At 41.4% G+C, this 21,099-nt stretch overlaps 1 protein-coding gene across 12 annotated transcripts in view; it reads left to right on the top strand.

Annotated features, from left to right (window-relative positions):
* Positions 1-21,099, top strand: part of syne2b (spectrin repeat containing, nuclear envelope 2b) — a 160,036-nt gene that overhangs the window by 45,569 nt on the left and 93,368 nt on the right. For 7 of the 12 annotated variants that reach the window (XM_044374145.1, XM_044374144.1, XM_044374149.1 and 4 more), the window contains 23 exons: positions 665-964; positions 1,495-1,722; positions 2,643-2,759; positions 3,370-3,696; positions 4,567-4,911; positions 5,163-5,341; positions 5,725-5,941; positions 6,104-6,202; positions 6,928-7,092; positions 7,566-7,913; positions 8,088-8,224; positions 8,889-9,018; positions 9,502-9,675; positions 9,830-12,055; positions 12,907-13,098; positions 13,568-13,723; positions 14,054-14,295; positions 14,575-16,636; positions 17,479-17,813; positions 17,942-18,086; positions 18,179-18,379; positions 18,491-18,750; positions 19,689-19,848. In XM_044374145.1, coding sequence (XP_044230080.1) covers positions 665-964; positions 1,495-1,722; positions 2,643-2,759; positions 3,370-3,696; positions 4,567-4,911; positions 5,163-5,341; positions 5,725-5,941; positions 6,104-6,202; positions 6,928-7,092; positions 7,566-7,913; positions 8,088-8,224; positions 8,889-9,018; positions 9,502-9,675; positions 9,830-12,055; positions 12,907-13,098; positions 13,568-13,723; positions 14,054-14,295; positions 14,575-16,636; positions 17,479-17,813; positions 17,942-18,086; positions 18,179-18,379; positions 18,491-18,750; positions 19,689-19,848 — 8,745 coding nt within the window. The remainder of the gene's footprint in view (positions 1-664; positions 965-1,494; positions 1,723-2,642; positions 2,760-3,369; positions 3,697-4,566; positions 4,912-5,162; positions 5,342-5,724; positions 5,942-6,103; positions 6,203-6,927; positions 7,093-7,565; positions 7,914-8,087; positions 8,225-8,888; positions 9,019-9,501; positions 9,676-9,829; positions 12,056-12,906; positions 13,099-13,567; positions 13,724-14,053; positions 14,296-14,574; positions 16,637-17,478; positions 17,814-17,941; positions 18,087-18,178; positions 18,380-18,490; positions 18,751-19,688; positions 19,849-21,099) is intronic. The other 5 variants (XM_044374154.1, XM_044374153.1, XM_044374148.1 and 2 more) reach the window with 5 other exon arrangements.

A 21,099-nucleotide genomic window follows, 5' to 3' on the forward strand; every position in this document is an offset into this window, starting at 1 on the left:
TTTTCAGATCTAGACACAACAGCATAAGCACACATATGATATAACATTAAACAAGTAGACAGACAAGTAGACAAGTCAGACATGAATACACTCTCAAATTTCCAGTTATTCCATATCCCCAAAGTTAAATGTGAAATATAAATGATCCACTTTTTCCAGTTATTGTCAAAAATATTTCCCTTTAACTCCCAGCAGGTAGGTCAACTTTTCCACTGAGTAAATATCCCAGACAATTCCAAATTATTGCTCTTTCCATGGAGGATCAGCTTTACACCATTTCCCTTTTATAGCTTTTTTGCTGGCTATAAGCTAAAGTTTTCCCAGATATCTGTTTTTTCATTGTATTGCCTTCTCAATCCTACTGAGATGTTAGTGGAACCTTTTTCAAACAGCAGATTGGATGATAAAATTTATAAATGCTTATATCTTACACCTGGATATCACATGGCTTTCACTTCATTGTATGAAGAGCACCGAATTGCTTTTTAAAGAAAATATGCTACATCATACATTTGATTGATTCATGATCCTGTAGTTTTAACAAATGACAACTTCATTGTTTTAGTAAGGTCAAGAGCAACTTTTTACCTTTAAGTTCATTTAATTGGCTCACCTTTAAGTCCTTTAAGTACCTTCATTGTCATTTATCTGTCTTCACCTTTAGGCTGTTTTGACTTCCAAACTTGAGGGAGAATCCAAGGTGCTCGACCTGAAGACACAAGGAGAACGTCTGTGCAAGCAGCTGGAGGAGAGCAGGAAACCTGAGATTGAGCAGCTGGTAAAAGACACCGAGCAGCAGTGGAAAGCAGTCCTGCAAACCGCCAAACAGGCAGAACTCCGAAGTCTTTCAGACGACTTTGACAGTCAGAGTCAAAACACTCAGTCCTGGATCAGAGACCACCAACAGCAGCTACAGTTTGTGGGCAGTCAAACACCACCTGAAGAAAGATGTGACACAGCTGAGGTCTGTCTGAATTCACTGACATTATAGTAGCAATGTGACTGATAAGTTGGATTTAACGAGATATACCAGGTATTAAAGGAATCAGTTTAAGGTGACCCTGATGCTGGGAACTGTAGAACTAATGAACTCTGTTTGAATGCAAAGTAGCCAGAATCTCAGCAACATATTAAATGCTGCCCTCAGGACAAACTTAACATATCTGAGAATAGCTAGGAGCATTACAGCCTCATTTTCCTCTCCATCATATGATGTCTTATTCAATTAGTTATTTTAAAGCAGGTTTTATCAAATCATTTTTTCCAAATCTATTATTACCATTAAGTATTTATTTTTTCATTTTATTTTCATTTTACAAGTCACGTTCTTTTAATTTTGATATTTTACTTGTATCTTGGTGGGCATTAGTCTCCCAATCCATATTTACCATCTTGTGTGTCAATCACTTGGTTGTTTTTTTTAGTTCTGGATGAATGAACTATTCTATTTATTGAATATTGTTGGGGTTTTTTTGTTGTTTTTTCTGTCACCAGACTATCTTGAGCTCCAAACCTGACGGTGATTGTATGGTGAACAACTTGAGGAGGCGAGGCCAGAGTCTGTGTGACCATCAGGATGTTGAGGAGAGGAGAAAACTTCAAGTTCAGCAGACAGTCAGAGACACAGAGGAGGAGTGGAGGGCTCTCCTGCATGCTGCTAAACAAATGGAGGCAGCTGCACAAGTTGAGATCACCCAGGACACTGAGAGGAGAAAGATGGAGGTGAGAGAACTCAGGGTTAACTTTTTTGACAGTTGTTACAGTTTTCATGAATTGCGGGGGCTCGTCCTTTATCAAATAAAATGGCTCATAACCAACCTATGAAACATTCTGAAACCTGATCAAGGTCAAGGTAGAATTAAGTCATTTTCTGCATGTACAATACTCAGTATACAGGGGAACAAAATTGTTGGCTCCAACTAATGATTATTTTCATTGACTTATCTGCCGAATTTGGTCTATAAAATGTCAAAAATAGTGAAAATTTCAACTAAGCCGAGGCTGATGCAGAGGCTGATGTCTTCAAATGTCTTGTTTTGTCCGAACAATCGTTCAAAACCCAAAGACATTCAGCTCGCCATCATGGAAGACAAAGAAAAACAAAGAATCCTCACATTTTAGAAGCTGGAATCAGCAAATGTTTGGCGTTTTTGCTTAAAAAATTACCGAAACAATTATTTGATCATCAGAATAGTTGCCCAATTTTCGATCAATAAATCGTTGCAGCTCTGCTTCAGTGCTTCAAGAACACAATAAGCACAAATATAATTAAAAGACAACAAAGTGCATGTAGTATTGAATAGTAAGTGCGTACATGTAGGGATGTGCTTTGTTTCATGAAAAAAAAGTGCTAATGGATAGAAAATGTACATAAAAATCATAATAATACCTGCAACAATAAAGTGTGAGTTTAGACGACTTTGAATATATTTAGTTAATAAATATTAATGTCAGATGCTTTTTTGATTTAAGTGAGTGTCTTAAGTGTGCACTTAAAGTGGGAGTGTATGATAAAGAAGTGCTGCATAAACATGAGCCAATCAAAAAGGCCAAACAGTTAATGCAATAAATTACTAAAGAAACTTGGTTTTCATGGAGCCATTTTTCACCACCTCATTATTTGGGTATATTTTTCTTTTCAGCTGAGAGAATTTGACACCTGTCATCAGGACACTGGCCACTGGCTCACAGACCTCCAACAACGACTGGAGTCACTGAGCAGCCAAACCAAAGCTGAGGACAGACTACAAGCAGCACAGGTGAGCCGACAGGTCAGGAGGAGTGTGCATCATGTTACAGCGAGAAATGACATCCTTTGGTGGCACAAAGATGCATTGATAAGAAAGGTGGGTTTTTTAATGATTTGATCACTAATTCAGCTCTCAGTAAGAGCTCTTTTAGCCTCCTTTAGCTCATTGTTTGCAGCAGGCAGCAACAAGCTCTGATAAAGATACTGTAAACTTCTTACCCTGCACCAAACAGCAGCCAGACAAAGTTAAAGACTAACTGGTGAACATATTGGAGCATTTAGCAGCTAATAATCCAGATATTTGTTGGTGGAGACCAAACCAGTGCTGAAAGAAGAGTGAATTTTAGGCTTTAATTCATCAGGTGGACACAAACACAACTCCAAATGTATGGCAATGTTGCTCTGTGTGTGCTCAATGTTTAAATAATGAACCACAATATCATTTGTGGACTGTTGAGTTAGTGTTTTTTAGTCAGTCATATGCTTTACTGACCTGAGTATGTAGGTTTGTGCCCCAACCAAACAATAATGCTGTTGATTTGACAGACTGTGTTCACAGCTGCACTCAGCTAAAACAACTTGTACCTTCTTGATATGACTTCCATTTTTTTTATCCCCAGGCTATTACGAGCTGCAAGCCTGAGGGAGACTCCAAGCTCCAGCAGCTGAAGAGACAAGGTCAGAGTTTATGCAGTCAGGACCTCGAGGAAGACAAGAAACAAGAGGTTCAGCAGACAGCGAGAGACGTTGAGGAGAAGTGGTTGAGAATCCTGCGGGATGCTAAAAAGGCACTGGATCAGGCTGAGAAGCGGTGTGCTATGGAGACTCAGCTGATGATCTGTGAAGCCCTGAGAGAAAACACCAGAGTCTGGCTGGAAGAGAGGCAGCAGCGCCTCATCTCTCTGGACAGTCACACAGATCCTGAACAGACAATAAACACTGCACAGGTCAGTTTCAACATTAAAGGGTTTGACTGAATGTTAAAACATCCAAACACATACACACCTGTGCAAACACATAAGTTAATTATAATGTGACATTTAGCTTACAGCAAGTTTTGGACCTTTGTCTACCTTCAGCATGTATCTGTTTTTTATTTGCCTTCAGTTGTGCACAAACTAAATAAATATAATTTCTTAGTCGTCCTGTCCTCTACTAAGAAAGTTCTGTTTTTGCCTTTGTTGGTTTCTCTTGTCATCAAAATGTCAGGAGTATATTTCCAGGATATTTGGTGGTGAAATTGATCCTGGATAAAGTTCATATTAGATCATTTTGTTTTATCTGTAGCTATGTTTCTAACAGAGGTTTGGACTTTGCAGCCCACTGAATCAATTTCATTTCAACTGACAGGATTGACTAGAGTGTTAAGTTTATTTTGTCAGACAAGATTAAGTGTTTTGGTATAAATTCTTACATTCTCTTCCAGTCATATTTTATTCTCTCTATCTTTTTAGAGCTGAAATAATTAGTTGATTAATTGGTTAATGCACTAATAGAAAATCTGTAACTATTTTAATAATTGAATAATCTTTAAAGTCATTTTACAAACAATGAAAATCAAACATTTTCTATTTGCAGCTCCTGAATTAGGAGGATTTGATGTTCCTCTTTGTCTTATGTGGTAGTAAATTGATCATTTTGGAGTTCCGACATGTTATAGACCAAACAGATAATAAAAAACATAATCAAACAATGATTAAAAAAAATGACTTGTTACAATTACAATCTGTTTACAATGATTGTAAACAGTGAAATGCTTTGTAACTTCAGAGTTGAATAAAACAAAGACTTAACTTAGATTTTTGTTTTATCCTCAGACCATCCTGAGCTCCAAACCTGTTGGAGACTCCAAGCTGGCAGAGCTGAGGAGACAAAGCCGGACTCTGTGTGATCGAGATGACCTGGAAGAGAGCACGAGACAAGAGGCTCAGCAGAAAGTAAAAGACTCAGAAGAGCAGTGGATGACGATCCTGCAGACGGCTGAGGACGCTCTGAAAAAAGCTGAGATCCAATACTCACTCTCCAGAGAGCTGGACGCCTTCCATACCCAAGCAAGGAGCACTAAAACCTGGGTTGAAGAGCTGCAGCAACGGGCAGACTCCAATGGTAGTGGTACTCAGGGCAGCCAGGCTCAGATAGAGGACAGGCTGAACGTAACACAGGTAAAACAGAATAGGAGTTTTTACTTAGTCATACAGTGATTTATTCCAAAATACCATGTACATGATTGGTTACTGTTTTGAAATACAGGTAGTACATACATTATTCCAATGCTGGATATTCATTTCATGGAACAAATTTGTCATATGTGGATAGTCACCTATGCCCTCCACCATCACAGATCCATAAGCCCTGGAGGGGCTATACACAGTATATAAATATTAAAAAACTGTTTTTTTGGTTTTGTCCTCAGGCCATCTTGAGCTCCAAGTCGAACGGTGAGACTCAAATGATGGAGCTGAAGAGACGAGCGCAGAGTCTGTGTGACCACGAGGAGCTGGAGGAAGACAAGAAACTGGAGGTTCAGGAGAAGGTCAAAGACACAGAGGAGCAGTGGAGGACAGTCCTGCAGGCTGCTGACGACACACACAGGTACAGGAAGCTGTATATATATTTCCTCTACTTCTTTCTTTCACATATATTCTACTGTGAGGCTCAGCTTCAGATCAGCACCCTGAAGCTTGCTCTAAGTGTCCTTAAAAAACACAATAAATTCACAGTATTTAGGTTTACCAACTATTTAAAGTAAATAATATAAGTGAAATTAGACTGACGCCAAAAGTTTTCCTGATAGATAACATTTTTATTTGTTAGCTACAAGAAGACCTGAATATTTAATGAACTGCTCACTAATAAAAAAAGAGGTTGGAGCTTAAAAATCAGGGGATTTTACCAACATCAAACCCGTTTTTTGAACTCAACCATATCCTGAATTAATTCTAATTTCTAACGTTTCATCTGCTGGTACCTATCAGGCGGTTGCAGGGTGTTGTGGAGCGTCTGGGTTCCTGTCGCAGCCAGCGAGACCAGGCTGAGGCCCGTCTGGCTGAGCTCCAGAAGCAGACGTCCAACCTGCCGCGTGTCTTCCCCTGGCCGGGCCTGGGAGAGCGGAGGCAGGTGGTGGAAGAGGCCCGGACCCTGCTGGACAAGAGCACAGCCCTGGCCCCCGTCCTGTCAGACCTCCACAAACAGGTAGAGTGTTCAATTTCCTACTTTTCCTGTGTTTTTTTAGTACAATTTGAATAAAGCCAAGGTAATGTGAATAAAAATGAACGAGGGAAATGTTATTAAGGTTGAGTTGCTCACAAAATCAGAGTAAAACATCTACACTGTATTACAACCGTTCTCCTTCAGGCTACAGAGATGTTTGAGATCACACAGGACCCCAGCTGGTCTGATCCCTCCTGGAGAACTATGGAGGAGTCGATCCCTGCTCTACTCAAAGAGATAACTGTGAGTTCATCACTCCCTCCTGACAAGATACACAGTAATCCTAGAGAAAAAATATACACTTTATCTTTTATGTGTCACTGACTCATGTAAATCTGTCAGAAAACACAGCCAAAAATTCCTCCATATTCCGCCTCCTCTTGGCTTGGTCCCAGTATAAATGTATATTTGTATTGACACACTGGGCCCTGGGTGCAAATGCAATGATAAGTGCAGCATGGTAGGTCTTAGGTGCACAGACAGTGTGGGTGTCTTCATCCACACTGTGCAGCAGAGCAATGTGCAAAAGGGCTGAGTGAAGGTGACTATAGATCAGCGGGTGTGGTAATTATTAAATACTTTCTCAGCCAATCACAGGGCCCATTGTGTTGATGTAAATATGTCTAAATATGACTCAGTTAACTCTTATGAATCAGTGGGTAATCACTAGTTACTGAGGTATGAAATGTCTTATTTAGCAATTCATAATGTGTCAGTCAGCATAGAAAATTGAAGTGTCTGCTGTCTTTTACACTCTTTTATTGGTGGACCCTTTAATTTGTGAATGCTGCCCACTGCAATGTTACATCACACAATCATGTGTGACCTCTTGTCTTCTGGATAAAAGCTGACAATGTATCATTCAGCACAGCTACCTCCTTCATCCCTTTGTTTCCCTTCTTTTCCCCTTCAAAACTAAAATATCTTACACTTACCGTGTGTGTAAAAGTATCTTCTTTTGTCATCAGGAGGCGATACCTAACCTGGAGCAGGGAATCCTGACGGAGAGGCAGTGCACCCAGCTGGTAGAGCAGCATGAAGCAGCACAGGACTGGCTGAGAGAGCAGGTTAAAGGCCTGGGAGCTCCTCCAGCAGACAGACAGGGTCTGCACAGCGCTGTCAACACTCTGAAGGTCAGATAATAAAACACAAACGCGGTAGGAGTCTTGAGAGAAGCCAGTAGTTTTATCTCAGTGAAAATTTCTGTTGCATTGCATCAAACTGAGGAATATCTAATAAATGTGTAGCTTTTTTGAGCCCTCAACAAAAATATTCCTTTGGCTATAGCATCTTAACGTGTCCAGTTATTCAGTAACATGATGAGCATGATGTAGATTATTTTAACAAGCTGAAAAATTAAAACCATGTTATTAAATTATATACAGTAGACAACTGATGTGAAACAAAGATGAACATTTTGCTATTGATTTGGTCTCTTTTGTTCTCATTTCATCCTTGTTCTAATCAGTCCATAATGCACCTGTTGAGCACTCTTATCATGGACGTATCTGGAGCTAACCATTGTCCAGCAGCTCTTTCTAATGATGTGAAAACTGCTGACACTTTGTAATAATCTTGTTCTCCTCCTTCTCTCTCCCGGTGCCAGGCTTTACTCCAGACACTGGACAGGGAGAAGAGGGAGATGAAGGAGCTGGACTCTGCCAGAGACAGTTTGCTGAGCCTCTGCACCCCTGGAGGTCAGGATGCCCTGACCCTGGAGGTCAGCCACCTTCATGACCTCTGTGCCACCTCAGAACAGGAGGTGAGGCAGCGCCTGACGGCCTGCGAGGCCCAGCTGGAGGAGCTGGACAAGCAGCTGGCCAAGAGAACCGAGGAGCTGAAGGAGAGAGCTGCAGCCCTGCAGTGGGAGCTCCGCTCTCTGGACCAGGCGCTCAGTTACAGCGAGTCACAGAACAACATCACTCAGCTGCAACAGCACTGGCACAGCCTTCAGGTTATTACTACTTTATTCATCCAAGCACATGATCTGACGTAACTACACCACTGAATGATCTATTTGGGCTGAAAAAAGGGGTGTGTTAGTGAATAATAGAGTTGGTAGCTGCCAGATGAGACTGTGCAAATATCACATACTTAATTATGTGATGTTCTTGCCCCCTTCTGTTAGAACTGTGAGAAGTCACTGGAAAGTTTGGGTGTGAAAGTTCATGAGCTGCACCAGGAAGTGAAGTCTGCACCTGCCACCAACGAGCTGCCAGCAGAAATAATCACCGTGGTGGATTCTTTATGCCAGCAACATGACAGGTACCATGATGAATGATGATGTTTTCTCATTGTTGTAATAAAGCTGTCACCAATAAATAATGAAGAATGTAAAATCAAAAACACTACACAAGTGATTAGATATGATTCTGATAAGATGGGTGGACTATTGTTACCACTTTTTTTTAATTCATATTTGTTTGATTCCCAATATATTCCCGATATTGTCCAATACAAACCTGATCCACACACATGGCACGCAGCCACATCTGTCCACTTCACCACTGGGGCTTTTTAAACTGTACATTGTGCACTTAAGCAGATTTAACATGACAAATTCTCAGCTGGCATTCCTCTATTTCAATTAAGCTTTCAATTATTTTTACATGCCTCAGCCGGTCATTCTGCTCTTGATCAATGACATGGAAACACAGAGCTCTCTTTTATTAAAACCTATTTAAGACATCTAAAGAATAATACATCTAATCTGATGCCTAGTCTCTTGAACTCAGCAATAAGACTCCACACCTGCATCTTTCTTTTGTTAGTTAATGTGTCAGAAAAAGTTTATGATTTGTTCTTGCAGTCATTCATTTTGTGTTCTGTTTTACTCAGATTTTTTTTTGCTTTTCTTGAATTTTTATATATTTTAGTATACCTGTGGATGCCATACAAAACAACAAATGTGTTTTAATTATGTTTACAGTCTGAAGTCCAGGCTGAGTGAGCGTAAGGGTACCTGCTCTACAAACACAGTTCGCTGTCTGACAGATTCTCTACACGCCCTGCAGCAATGGAAAAACGTTAAGCCATCAGAGTCCGTCGCTTCTGTGCAGGTTCCTGTCTTTTAATATACTTTTACTTATGTACATACTTGGTTTCAGGTCGGCTTTCGGCCACATTTTTGATTGTAATACACCGGTGAACTTCCCTGTGTAGCTTTTATTCTTCTGTTAGCTGAGTGTTCACCTCAGGGGCATCTTGCTGATAGATGTTGGACATATGAAGAGTGTCATTCATTCTGTCCATGCCCACATTTTTAACGCCATCTTAAACTAGTTAATCAGCCAGTTTGGTGGAAATACACACAGAGATATGCAGTAATTGAAAGAAAAGAATCCAACAAAAGTTCTCCGCTTTAAAAAGATTTGTGAGTTTAGGGATTTGTGATGTAACATTTTAACACTGTGGAACAAATCAGTGGCTTTTTTATGCTCACTTGGCAACGTGTGATCCATTTGCACATAATATTTCACACACAAACGCACAGATTTGTCATCACTACAAAAACTTCAACATCTCTTTCCTCCCGGTGTTAGGTGACATTAGACGAAGGTGAAAAGTTGCAGGCTGTCTTGCGGGAGGCGCTTTCTCACCAGCAGTTTCTAACAGACTGTCTGGCACCGGACTTGTTTGAGAAACTAGTGAGAGAAGGTTCAGAGACGCTCCAAGCAGCAGACACGCAGAAGACTTCTCTCAGCAAAAGCTTAAAGGTATTTAAATTAAATGTATTTGAGTACATCACAGGATGTCATACCAGTTTTTTTTAATCAATAAAACAATCTAAAATCCTTACTATAACATATCTCATGCAACTGCAGTTATACCCCTGTAGTAATTAATGTCATTTTTATCCTTCCATTAAAGGAACTCAATGAAAAGGAAAAACAAAAACACCCTGACGTTCAGCCATCTGATGTCGTACGTAGCAATCTGGAGGAGATGAAGACATCTGTGGTGGCACCGCCACGGAAAAACAAGCGCTCAGCTGAGAAAAACCAACTTAAACCACAACAAAACATTCCCGTAACAGACAAATCTACTTCAGTTGAGACTGAATTGTCAGTGTCAGCTGACTCCATGCAAACTGAGGCTAAAACATTAGAGTCTGCTGTGACAACAGTCACGGAAGACACAAAAAGTACCGGTGTGGAGCAAATCAAAATTGAACCAAGTCCAACATATGCTCCAGGCCCTATTACAGCACAAAGTTGCGACCACCCAGAGTTTGGTCAAGAGCAAGTTGAAACTGCTGTTGTGGAACAAAGTAAGCTTCTACCACCCAAGAGGAGGTCAAAGAGTACAGAACTTTCTCTTAAACTTGCCGACACTGAGGCACCACAGACAAAGGAAGAAGATGAAGGTCAAAAATCTTTGAGTTCCAATGATCAAAATAAAAGTGTTATAAAAGAAACAAAGCTTGTACCAACAAGAAGAAAGTCCAAGACTACTGATCTTTCCACACCTTCAGAGCCAGTTGTTACCCATGTTAGAACTACTGATGTGGAGTCTTCAACTCCAGATGTGGTCACAGGATCAGCTGAATTTACTGTTGTGCAAAAAGGTAAACTCTCACCAACCAAAAGGAGGTCAAAGGGCCTGAAAAGTTCTCCAGAACTTGCTACTGAGGAGGTGACCATGAAAGAGCCTGACAGTGGGAAAGCTCATTCAACTGCACAGGTAGTCACAGAAATAACTGAAGCTGCTGTTGTGGAAGAAGGAAAGCTTTTGCCAACCAAAAGAAAATCAAAGAGTGTAAAGGCTTCTCCCGAACTTTCTAAAAAAGAACCAACAGAGACAAAGGAGGAAGCTGACAGTCAGAGGCCTTCTTCAACTCCAGATGTGGTCACAAGACCTACTGAAATTACTGAAAAAGGTAAAATCTCACCAACCAAAAGAAAGTCAAAGGATCTGAAAGCTTCCCCAAAACTTGCTACCAAAGAGGCCTCAGAGATTGTGAAAGAGCCTGACAGTCAGACAGTTTCTGATTCTAGAGAGCAAACTGAAGAAGTAGTTTCGGAAGTAACAAAGCTCATACCAACCAAGAGGAAGTCAAAAAGTCTTGCCCTTGGTAGAGCCACTGATTTGGTGTCTAAGGAAGCTAGGAAAGAACCTGAAAGTGAGAAAGCTTCTTCAACTGCCAAGGTAGTCACAGAAGTAGCTGAAGCTGCTATTGTGGAGGAAAGAAAGCTCTCACCAACCAAAAGAAAGTCAAAAAGTCCAAAGGCTTCCCCAGAACTTTCTTACAAGGAGAAAGTTTCACCTGCTGTCCCTCTAGAAGTGCAAACTGTAGAGAGTCAAATAGTTGAAGACATCAGTCCAATATGTGAGAAGAGTACTGTTAAAGCTGGAAGCATCGACGCCATTCAGGAGAGTCCAGGAAGGAAAGTGGCCACAGTCATTCTGGACACATCGCAGGTTTTTGTACAGGCAGCAGATACTCCTCCACAGGGGATTAGTGAGACTGTTCATATTCAGACCCCTGGAGTGGTAGAGGTCAGTGCCATGTCTGTGCAACCATCAGATAAAGTCGATACTTGTACTCCATCTCCCCATGCTGAACCTTTGGAGTCTACCTTGGCTAAACCTACACATTCTGAGTTACAGGAGCCTAAAGACAGATCCAAAGAGGCCCTGGAACAAACCATCACCCAGTCTACAGAGAGAAGTACAGTGCCTCAAACACAACCACCTCTCGAGTCTACTGACACTCTGTATGGGGCGAATTACATGGACAACTTATGGAGCAACACAGCTGAGATTCAGAAGAGATATTTCGTCCTAGACCTACCAGACGTAGGAGTTACCCGGTCTTCTGTTTCTGCAGCAGTGCAGCCACATGAAGCAGAGACATTTACAGAAATAAGCTTATCTGAAGAAACAAACATCTCAGTTCAAACAGTGTCTGAAGACCAATATACGACTACTGCTGATGCCAAGTCAGAGAAGCCTGAGATAGAACTGCACAGTAAAAGCACGATTCAGGAAGAGGAACAGGGAAAAGTTGATGGGTTTGAACCACAAAATGTTCCACCCCCAATGGCCACAGCAACCACCACTGAAGTGAGGCTTCAGAGCATGGATTTGCCACAGGTAAGAGACACAAGGGGAACTGATCCACCTTCTTTAATTATTGCTTGAAAAAGTGTCAGTTTTGTTTGTTTTGGGGGGACTGACTACTGTGAACTGTAAGTGAACTACCATTCCAGAGAACAATTTTACATTTTTCAGTAGAAGGTACTCACCAATATTTGTAGTGTTTAATACCCTTTTTTTGAAGAACCACATGTATCACCACTAGTTTATGGCCAATATCCATCCAATTAAAATATTTCTCTCACTCTACAGTATGTCTTCTTTTTAACATCTCTTTAAACATGTCAGTTTACAGTATCAGTAACAGTGCAATATATATATACAAGATAATTTTACATATTCAAAGACAAGTTGAGTAGAGAGACAAAAAATTATCCAAAGAATAAGAGAATAAATATAGAGTTTTCTTTCTCCAGGGAATATACTCATAAACTATACATCCTTTATTGTGCTCAGGTCCTGCCTGTACTTGTTTTCATTTGCTCCATAACATTCTTCAGAGTGCACGACGGATTAATGTATCTTTAGAACTTCTGTAAAAGTTCTGAAAAGATTTAATTTATGATTGCGGTTGTACAAGTGGCATACAATTTTACATTTACATTACAAAGCAAAGAATATAAGCCTGAGGCATTTATACCTGTCCTACTAAAGGTTTCAGGTTACTGTAGGAATATGAGTTTACTGATATATGATACTGTCTTACAAGTCATAGCTTGGTGCACCTTAAGAGATAAAATATAATTCAAAGCACATGCAGTTGTTGCATATGGTTCAACTGAACAGTATACAATCTTATGTTAGATATTTTCTGGTGTTAATACTGATGTTTTGTGTCACTATCACAGCAGGCTGACATTACCCCTGGTGAGGTAACCCAGGTGGAAGAACTACCCTCTAAGGAGAACCAAGCTGCTGCAGAAACAAGTGTTGTGAAGACAGCAGAACTAGTTCTTGACATGCCAGACTCTCCGATGAAGAACATCTTCTTAGAGATACAGCAGCTCGCAGGGACAGGACCCATCAGTCATCTCATTGAGGTACTAGTGACTTAGGTCTGCCATAGCGTCTTTTCTGATACTACCACAAAGTTAGAAATGGTCACATCTTATCTGTAGGGGCTTGTGTAAGAAACATTAGATGAGATTTGCACTACTGAGCATTTTTTTTACTGGTTGCCGGTTTGAATCTAGTCATGTTATCCTGCTTCCACTGTATATTAACTAGGGGTGTAATGGTACACAATATTCGCGTGACACTACATGAGCAGGGTAGCCAGGGTAACTGAGCACCCTGTACCGAACGGTTCAGGATGAATACACGTACTGCTATACCCCCAATATTAACAAATACACAGTTGGTAAAAGTAGTAAGTAAGTAGTATATTTCAGTGTATCAATTGTCACATTTTTAGATACATTTAGAAGGACAAAACGAGATATGATTCAATTAAGTTTCTTATTTAGGCCCTAAATTGGTTGTAAAGCAAGATTGTTTTTCTGTCTTAAGGGTAAACCACTTGAGGATTCTCCAGAGGCTCTGATAACATCCACAAATGATCTGGATGATCGACTTAGCAGGCTGGTTTCTAAACTCCTGAGCTGCAAGAATCGCCCAGCTGAGCTCGACCCAACAGCCATGGCCCAGCAGGTGGAGGAGGCTCAGGTGAGATTCCTCGTGATAGACTGCATGACTCACCAGACAAATAAAAAATAAGTTATTGAAGCTTCTGGATTTGTAGATACTGATGGAGTCGGACAGCAGGTTGACAAAACCTAGGTAGTAATGCCAAAATGCCTCCAGAATTGGGCCTCTCTAACGCTTATCAGTACCTGCTTGTTCCAAAGGTGGATATATTGAAAACAAGCAATCAATCAATCACTCATATTAATTTACTCATGTTAAGTATTAATCAGAAAATCTCAACATAACATTTGCAATGAAAATACAGGCTTTTAATAATTTTCTATGTTTACTTGTACTTCCTGAGTACAGGAGTGTCAGAAGAATGCACAGGCCCAGGTGTTGTTGCTCTCGCAGCTGAGAGGAGCTGAGGCTGAAAACACAGATGCTCTGGAGTATATGGAGGACCGGTGGAGCACTGCTGCTCAGGATGCAGTTGCTGTCATCCAGAGTAAAGAGACCCAGCTGCAACTGGTGACCAATTACTGCAGACACACCCAAGCAGCCAAGGACACGCTGGAGAGACTGACAGCAGAACTGGATGCTGTGAAAATGTGAGTTGTCGTCTAATGGTTTCCATTTACTTTCTAATCTACTAATCTACAATAACGTTTAATACAATTTTTAATCTTTAATCTCTTTAATCTAGAAATTGTGTATTCTCTGTAATGTTCTGATTGAAGAAATAAGCAGTGTGTTCTTGGCAATATAAATGAAAATCAAGTGCATCTTGGTACACACTCAGCCTCATCATACCTAATGTCTTGTACAATCTGTTGCAACAGCCTAAATGCCAAACACATGGTTTATAGACTCTACTGTTTTTCTTTTAGGTCCCCAGCAGAGAGCAGCTCCAAGGAGGCAGAGCGACTGTGTTCCTTACAGAAAAGTATGGAGGAGAACCGGACGGTGCTCGGGGAGTTGCTCGTGACCTATACCGAGTTGTGCCCCCACCTCAGCTGGTCTGAGCGAGCAACTGCAAAGATTGAGCAGAAGAGCCTACAGGAGGAATGGAGCGGCCTGGAAAGAGCTGTGGAGAAGTCATTGCATTGCACAAATGTTCACTCTGACGAGACCAGCAGCCTTCTGTCGGCGATGTCACATCTGCAGGGACACCTGAAAACAATTGACAAAGACTTTGAAGGCAAGTCTGTTCCTCAGTGGAATTGCAAGAAGGCCCAGCAGCTGATGGTGGCAAATGCCGAGGTTAAAGGTGCACAGCGAACATATCTCCATTTGCAACAGCTGTCAGAGGCACTACTCCTCAGCTCACAGTGGAAGAAGGAAACAAATGAGATACAACAGGAGCTCCAGAGGGTCAAAGACCAACTTTGCCACACAGAGGAACTAGTTTCCACCCAAACCGACAACAGCAGTAATCCCATCATGGAGAAAATTATCATGGTGACGAAGGATGGCCTTGCCTGGGCTAAGCAGACTGAGAGTGACATTGAGGGCAGGAGGAAGAGGGTGGCTCTTCTACCTGAGGAGGTTCACCAACAGCTCAGAGATCTGAAGAAGCTACAGTCTGAGGTCATAGTCAAAGAGGGCCAGTTGGAGTCGCTGGTGGAGGAGGTAACAGAACTCCTTCCACAGCTGGACCAGGCTGAGGAGGTGCCTATGGTGCGCTCCTCTCTGGAATCCCTGGAAGAACTCTCAAAGTCCACCACTGAGAAGCTGGCCACGGCAATGAGAGAGATGGAATCAGGCCTGCAGACCAGAGAAAAGCTGTCAGAGCAGATTGCTGATCTAGACTCCTGGGTTGTGGCTCATCTGCACAGAGAGGCCTCCAGGAGCGCAGAGGGGGAGCTCAGGAGCCCCGCTGAACTTGATCGCAGAGCTCGTCAGATCCAAGAGACACTGGTTGAAGCTGAGAAGCAGGCCGCTGTCTGTGAGGCTCTTTTAATCAAGAGTAAAGACATTGCCTCAGAGCTCAGCATCACAGAGAACTGCCAGCTTTATGACAAGCTTACCAACCTGCAGAAGAACATCAGAGCCATTAGCAGCTATGAGGAGGCTAACAAAAAGGAGCTGGATGAATTCATCCAGGCTGTAGATTCAAGCAAGAAAGACCTGATCACAGTTGAAAAAAGCCTGATGGAGATGTTAGTAAAGCTGAGCAAACACAGGTTCCCAATCACAAAAGAGTCCCTGCAAGCTTTGGAACCTTTCAAACACACGATTTTGGAACATAAGGCCCAAGTTGACCTTCTGAAACCCCGGATTCCCCAGGAAAAGACACGGGAACTGTACTCACTCATTTCTGAAATTCACAGCAAAATGGTTACCCTGCAAATGAAGGCCAGAGATCACGAGATGTACCTGAACACAAGGCAGTGTGTGGAGGACCTCAGGGAGAGTGTTCAGGAGCAGGTCCATCAGAGCAACGACAACAGCAGGGAGGTGGAGGAGAAGTACAAGATCTGTCAGACGCTCCTTGTCCAGTTTCCTCTGATCAAAGGTCTATGTGAGGAGGCTGGCTCCAAACTCCAGGCGATAACCGCTGACCTCTACCCCTCACAGCTGAACACAGAGCAACAGAGACTTAAACAAAACGAGGGGAAACTTAACACCTGTGAGATGACGTTCTACAACAACCTCAGCTTCATCGAGTGGAGTCTACTAAAAGAACTGGACCTTAACACAGAAACAAAAGTCACTCAGGCCTCCCTCAGGGCGACCCAGCAGGAGCTCAAGACACTTCCTGTGATGGAGCCAAAAGAAACAGCGATTAATAAGGAATACAAGAGAATCATGTCTTTGAAGAAAACTGTCGAGTCAATAATGAGAGCATGGGAGCTTTTAGAGCAAAAGAAAGGAGACAAACAAGGAAGTGGATCCCAGGATCTGATGGACTTGAAGAATGCAGTGCTATGTGAATGTGACTGCCAAATGGTAAGTTGTATTTTTTTGGTATTGATAATTAGGCTTTAAGAAGTTTGGCCAATCACAAAAAAACATTAAAAGTTGTACTATATTATTATATGTCTAACAACACTTCCAAGACCAAGTCCACTAAAGTTTGTGTTAAGATGTGGTTCAACACAAAGTCAACAAGCCAGATCACACTCAGTCCTTTTCAAAACTTAATGCAGAAAAACTCCTGATTCAGAAATAGTGATGAGTTTCCTAAAAGAAAATGCACTGCACTGTGTTTGTTTATAGTTTATTTTTTTATTTTAGCTTAAGGCTATTAAAAACATCACCAATATGAAAAGAGTAACATCTGCACACTAAACCACAATTTTTATTCAAAAAGACAACATTTCAATCTAAGTCAGATCTTCATCAGGTCAAAATGTAATGTTGGCCATCAACGTTTACCATCAGTGATGATATTTCAGATGTAACTGTTGAAATCTGAGCATGTAGCAACATCATTAGGATGAGTTCAACAGGACAACCACCACAAGCTCTCAGACTATCACACACATTGTAAACAACAACAAGTTTTACCACACAATGACTATATACTTTACTCAGTAATCACTACAGTAAGCCATTACCTAAACTGTCAAATCTTTAACCTGCCACACTTACTGTAGCTGTGTGTTCACAAAATATTTCAAAACACTTAAACAATTATTTTTGTGCTAATATTTACTTTTAATTTCCAGATAAGTTTAGATAAAATGATTGAAAATGTGTCTTAAAAATGGACTGCAAAACTAAGATGATGTAAGTGGTTCAGCCCTGATACGATAACAAGTTAACAAGTGCTGTTAATTACATTTTAGGAGAACATCTCTCAGGCCGGGGAGTCTTTGAGGAGCTACACCTGTGCTGTTAAACAAGCAGTACAGTTCCTGAGGGACACCGAGGTCTTTCTGCTGCCGCCGCAGGGCCCGGCTGGACTCTGCTCTGAAAGGCTGGAGGAGACCCGGCAGGTCTTGGGTTTACTGGACCAGCACTTCCAGACTCATGTGGACCTGCTCCAGAGCCAGGCTCTCCTGCATCCTTACTTATCCACCCAAGAAGTAGAGCGTCTCAAAGAGAATATTCTGAGCCAGCTCCTGGTGAGGATGTCCACGCTCAAGGCAAAGGTCCACGTACAACTGGAGTGCTTCAGCAGGTATTAAGCTGCTGAATTAATGAAAATTAATGAAAGTATTCTAGGTGTCAGTGGGTACATGCTTGTGCTATCCTGTGATGTCAGGGTTGTCATCTTGTACATGAACAGATCAAATTTGTGTCTTTCAGGTGTGCAGAACATTACAAAAAATACAGTAAATGCAAAGAAGACATCAGCCAGAGTGTGAAGAGCGCAGAGCAGAGCCTCTCACAGTTAATCTCTCAAAAGGTCACCTGTCTCGCTGACTGCACCGACCAACACGAGAAGCTCAGAGTACGTATCAGACTGCTTCTCTACAAGGTTGACAACTGAGAAAAGTCTCTCATCACTGAATTTGTTGTGACCCTCTTGGCTCTCTGGTACAGGCTCTGTGTGAGGACGTGGAGTCTTTGCAGAAGCGTCTGGACGAGCTGATGGAGTGGTGCCCGCAGCAGAGCTGTCGTGGAGGCAGGGAGATCGCCGCCGCCGCTGCCTGGAAACGAGTATCAAGTCTACGTCGCTGCACACAGGAGCTGACAACTTGTAGCAAACAGAGGATTGCAGAATGGAGCGATATCACCGACAGTGTAAGTTCAGGTTTCTTGATTTTTCAAGTAAATGCATAAATATCTCAGCGACTGGTTTAAAGAATATTCTGTGATAATATGCTAAGACCATCCTGCGGTCCCTCCTCCCAGGTGGAGAAAGCCTCTGCTGTCCTGCAGCAGGTGGAGGCGGAGCTTCCCGTTGACTCGGGGGCGAAGGCCTCCACTGAGGAGCTTCATGACCTGCTGCTCTCCTGGGAACAGTACCAGGACAGACTGGACTGCGAACATCGCGCTCTGTCCGCACTGGAACTACGCATCGCCAGGCTGCTGGGCGTCCCCGCCCACCTGGAGCAGGCCCCTCCTACTCCAGTCTGTCAGCAGCTACAAGCGATGCAGGGCAGGTACAGCAGGTGAGATGCTGTTTAAACCTGCAGTTCATAACTTTATTTACATCATCTATCACTGTTGATGAAGACTTCTGGAGAAGATCTATGATCTATGATCTATCAAGTTTGATATTCTTTTATTGGTTAACTTACATTAGTATGGCATCATTAAGAAACAGTTGATGTGAATAGTTGCATTAGAAAATAGATGATGGATAATATACATGTACAATTTAAGTTTGCCTAGAAAATCCAATCTTATTGATAAAGTTCATCATTTGGTCACAAAGAAACATCCAAATCACCATCTTCAAACATACAAGATAAAAAGCAGTAAAATTTTAGTTAAAAAAAGTTAACTTAGTTAGTTACTTTTTCTACAAACTGTGCTGCAGTTGTATGAATATATAGATAAATCTCATTCATAAAAATGTATGAACCATATTGCAGGGTCATCCGTCTCTGCTCCTGTAAAATCTTTATTGAGAAAATTAGGCACAAAAACTCATTTACCCATAAATCCTGTCGCCTGCTATGCCTGACTAAGCAATCAGGGGAAAGTGGGTCAAACGTAGACTGCAGTGCGTCTGAAGTTGTGCAGTATTTAAATGTGATTACACTGATGACTTTGTGTTTTTTGTTTAATTTTGGATGTTGTTCTTAATGAAGACTTTGACTTTCATGGATTTAGGGTGAGAGACTGCAAAGTTGTTCAGTTATACTGTAGTTTGTGTCTGTTGATGTTGTTTAAAGGCTGATTTAAGTAAAGTGAAGCTTATCTGGACCCTGTGGGATTGAAAAAGTGACTTATACACTAGACTGCTTTGACATTAAAGAGTCATAAAAAATATAAAAACGCAATTAAATGTGATTTTAAGTTGTAGTGTACAAAATAGAATACATTAAACATATTAAATTATATATATAAATTGCTGGATGTATGTGTTTGTGTGTTTCCAAAGTGTGAAGAAGATGAGCAAGGAGGGTTTGGAGACAGCCAAACTGGAGCTGGAGGAGAGGGAGAAGTTCGGGAAGGAGCTGCATGGCGTCCAGGTTTGGCTGGAGGCTGCCGACAGCCTTCTGTCAGAGATGGAGCAGAGCAGCAGCACGCAGGAGCTACAGGTGGGACGATTCTCCCTTTAAGCTCAGGACATCTGCAAGTCCTGACAAGTCTTAAAAAAGCATCGAATTTATTTTCCTCAGAAAAGACCTTAGTTAGTTATGAGATGTAATTTTATCCGCCGGCAGACGTTATACACCTACAGACATGTTATAGGACATACAAATACTGTTTGGAACAATAAATTGTGATGTTTTTTTTCCCACAAAAACCTTAAAAATCCTTAAAATTACATCTATTCCTTCGCCCTTGTTGAAAAATCCAGAATCTATCATTTCAGAAGTCTAACTACTGGACACAAGATGTCTCCTACTGTAAAGTCCATTCTCGGTGTTTGTGCATTAGAGACTTCAAGTTTCCATATCACACTTGTGTAAGTTACACACTGGACCTGGATCAGCTCCCAAACTAGTTGTGATGTCACAAATCAGGCTTGAAAGTACACATGTTAAATTGAGATTTATGGTGCAGCTCAGAGAAGAGAACAACTAAAGGAACAAGAAGAAAATTTTGACTAGAGGGTGACTTCAAGTATTTATCATTAAACAAGTAACACATCAGGATAGGAGTGTGCCGGAATACAAATACATTATTCGGCAAAACACAAATAGTGTTTGGTTTTTTTTATGAATATTTGTTTCATACAAATATTTCAAAAATTATTTGTTTTCAGGAAGAAAAATAAACCATGTCAAATACCAGAGCACATGTCGGTTACATCATTATCTCAGTGTCTCTCCTCTGCTCCGCTGTGACATCTATCAGTAGATCTCAGTGAGGGGAGTCACATCCACCTGCTACATGACGCATATTTCCTAATTTGGACATCACTCCCAGTGTGGAGGAGCGTTCCCCAGAGATAAAGCTGAGCTACTGACACACGCTTCAGGAACACTTATTGTAACACTTTAATTTTCTAAAATTAAAAGCGTAATAAAAACGTAAATAAAAAAAGATTTTTAAGCCTTTTTCCACTTTTATTCAAATACAAATACAAAACATTTTGCTGCCTCAACAAGTACAGATACAGATACAAATACAAAGACTGTGCTCTCTGCACATCCCTACCCCAGGACCCTCTGAGGGACCTCAAGGGGTCTTCAGATCCCACCAAACAACACATCAGAGTGTCTCTCTCCCTCCCGGCCATTGGAGTGTAAATAACTGGTTTCTAATGAGACCAGACAATTGGACGTTTGTACTCAACATCATACAGTAGCTCATTGCTATTTTTAACATTGTAGGAAACTCAC

Source organism: Thunnus albacares, chromosome 15, assembly GCF_914725855.1.
Source record: "Thunnus albacares chromosome 15, fThuAlb1.1, whole genome shotgun sequence".
In the NCBI taxonomy this organism is placed as follows: domain Eukaryota; kingdom Metazoa; phylum Chordata; class Actinopteri; order Scombriformes; family Scombridae; genus Thunnus; species Thunnus albacares.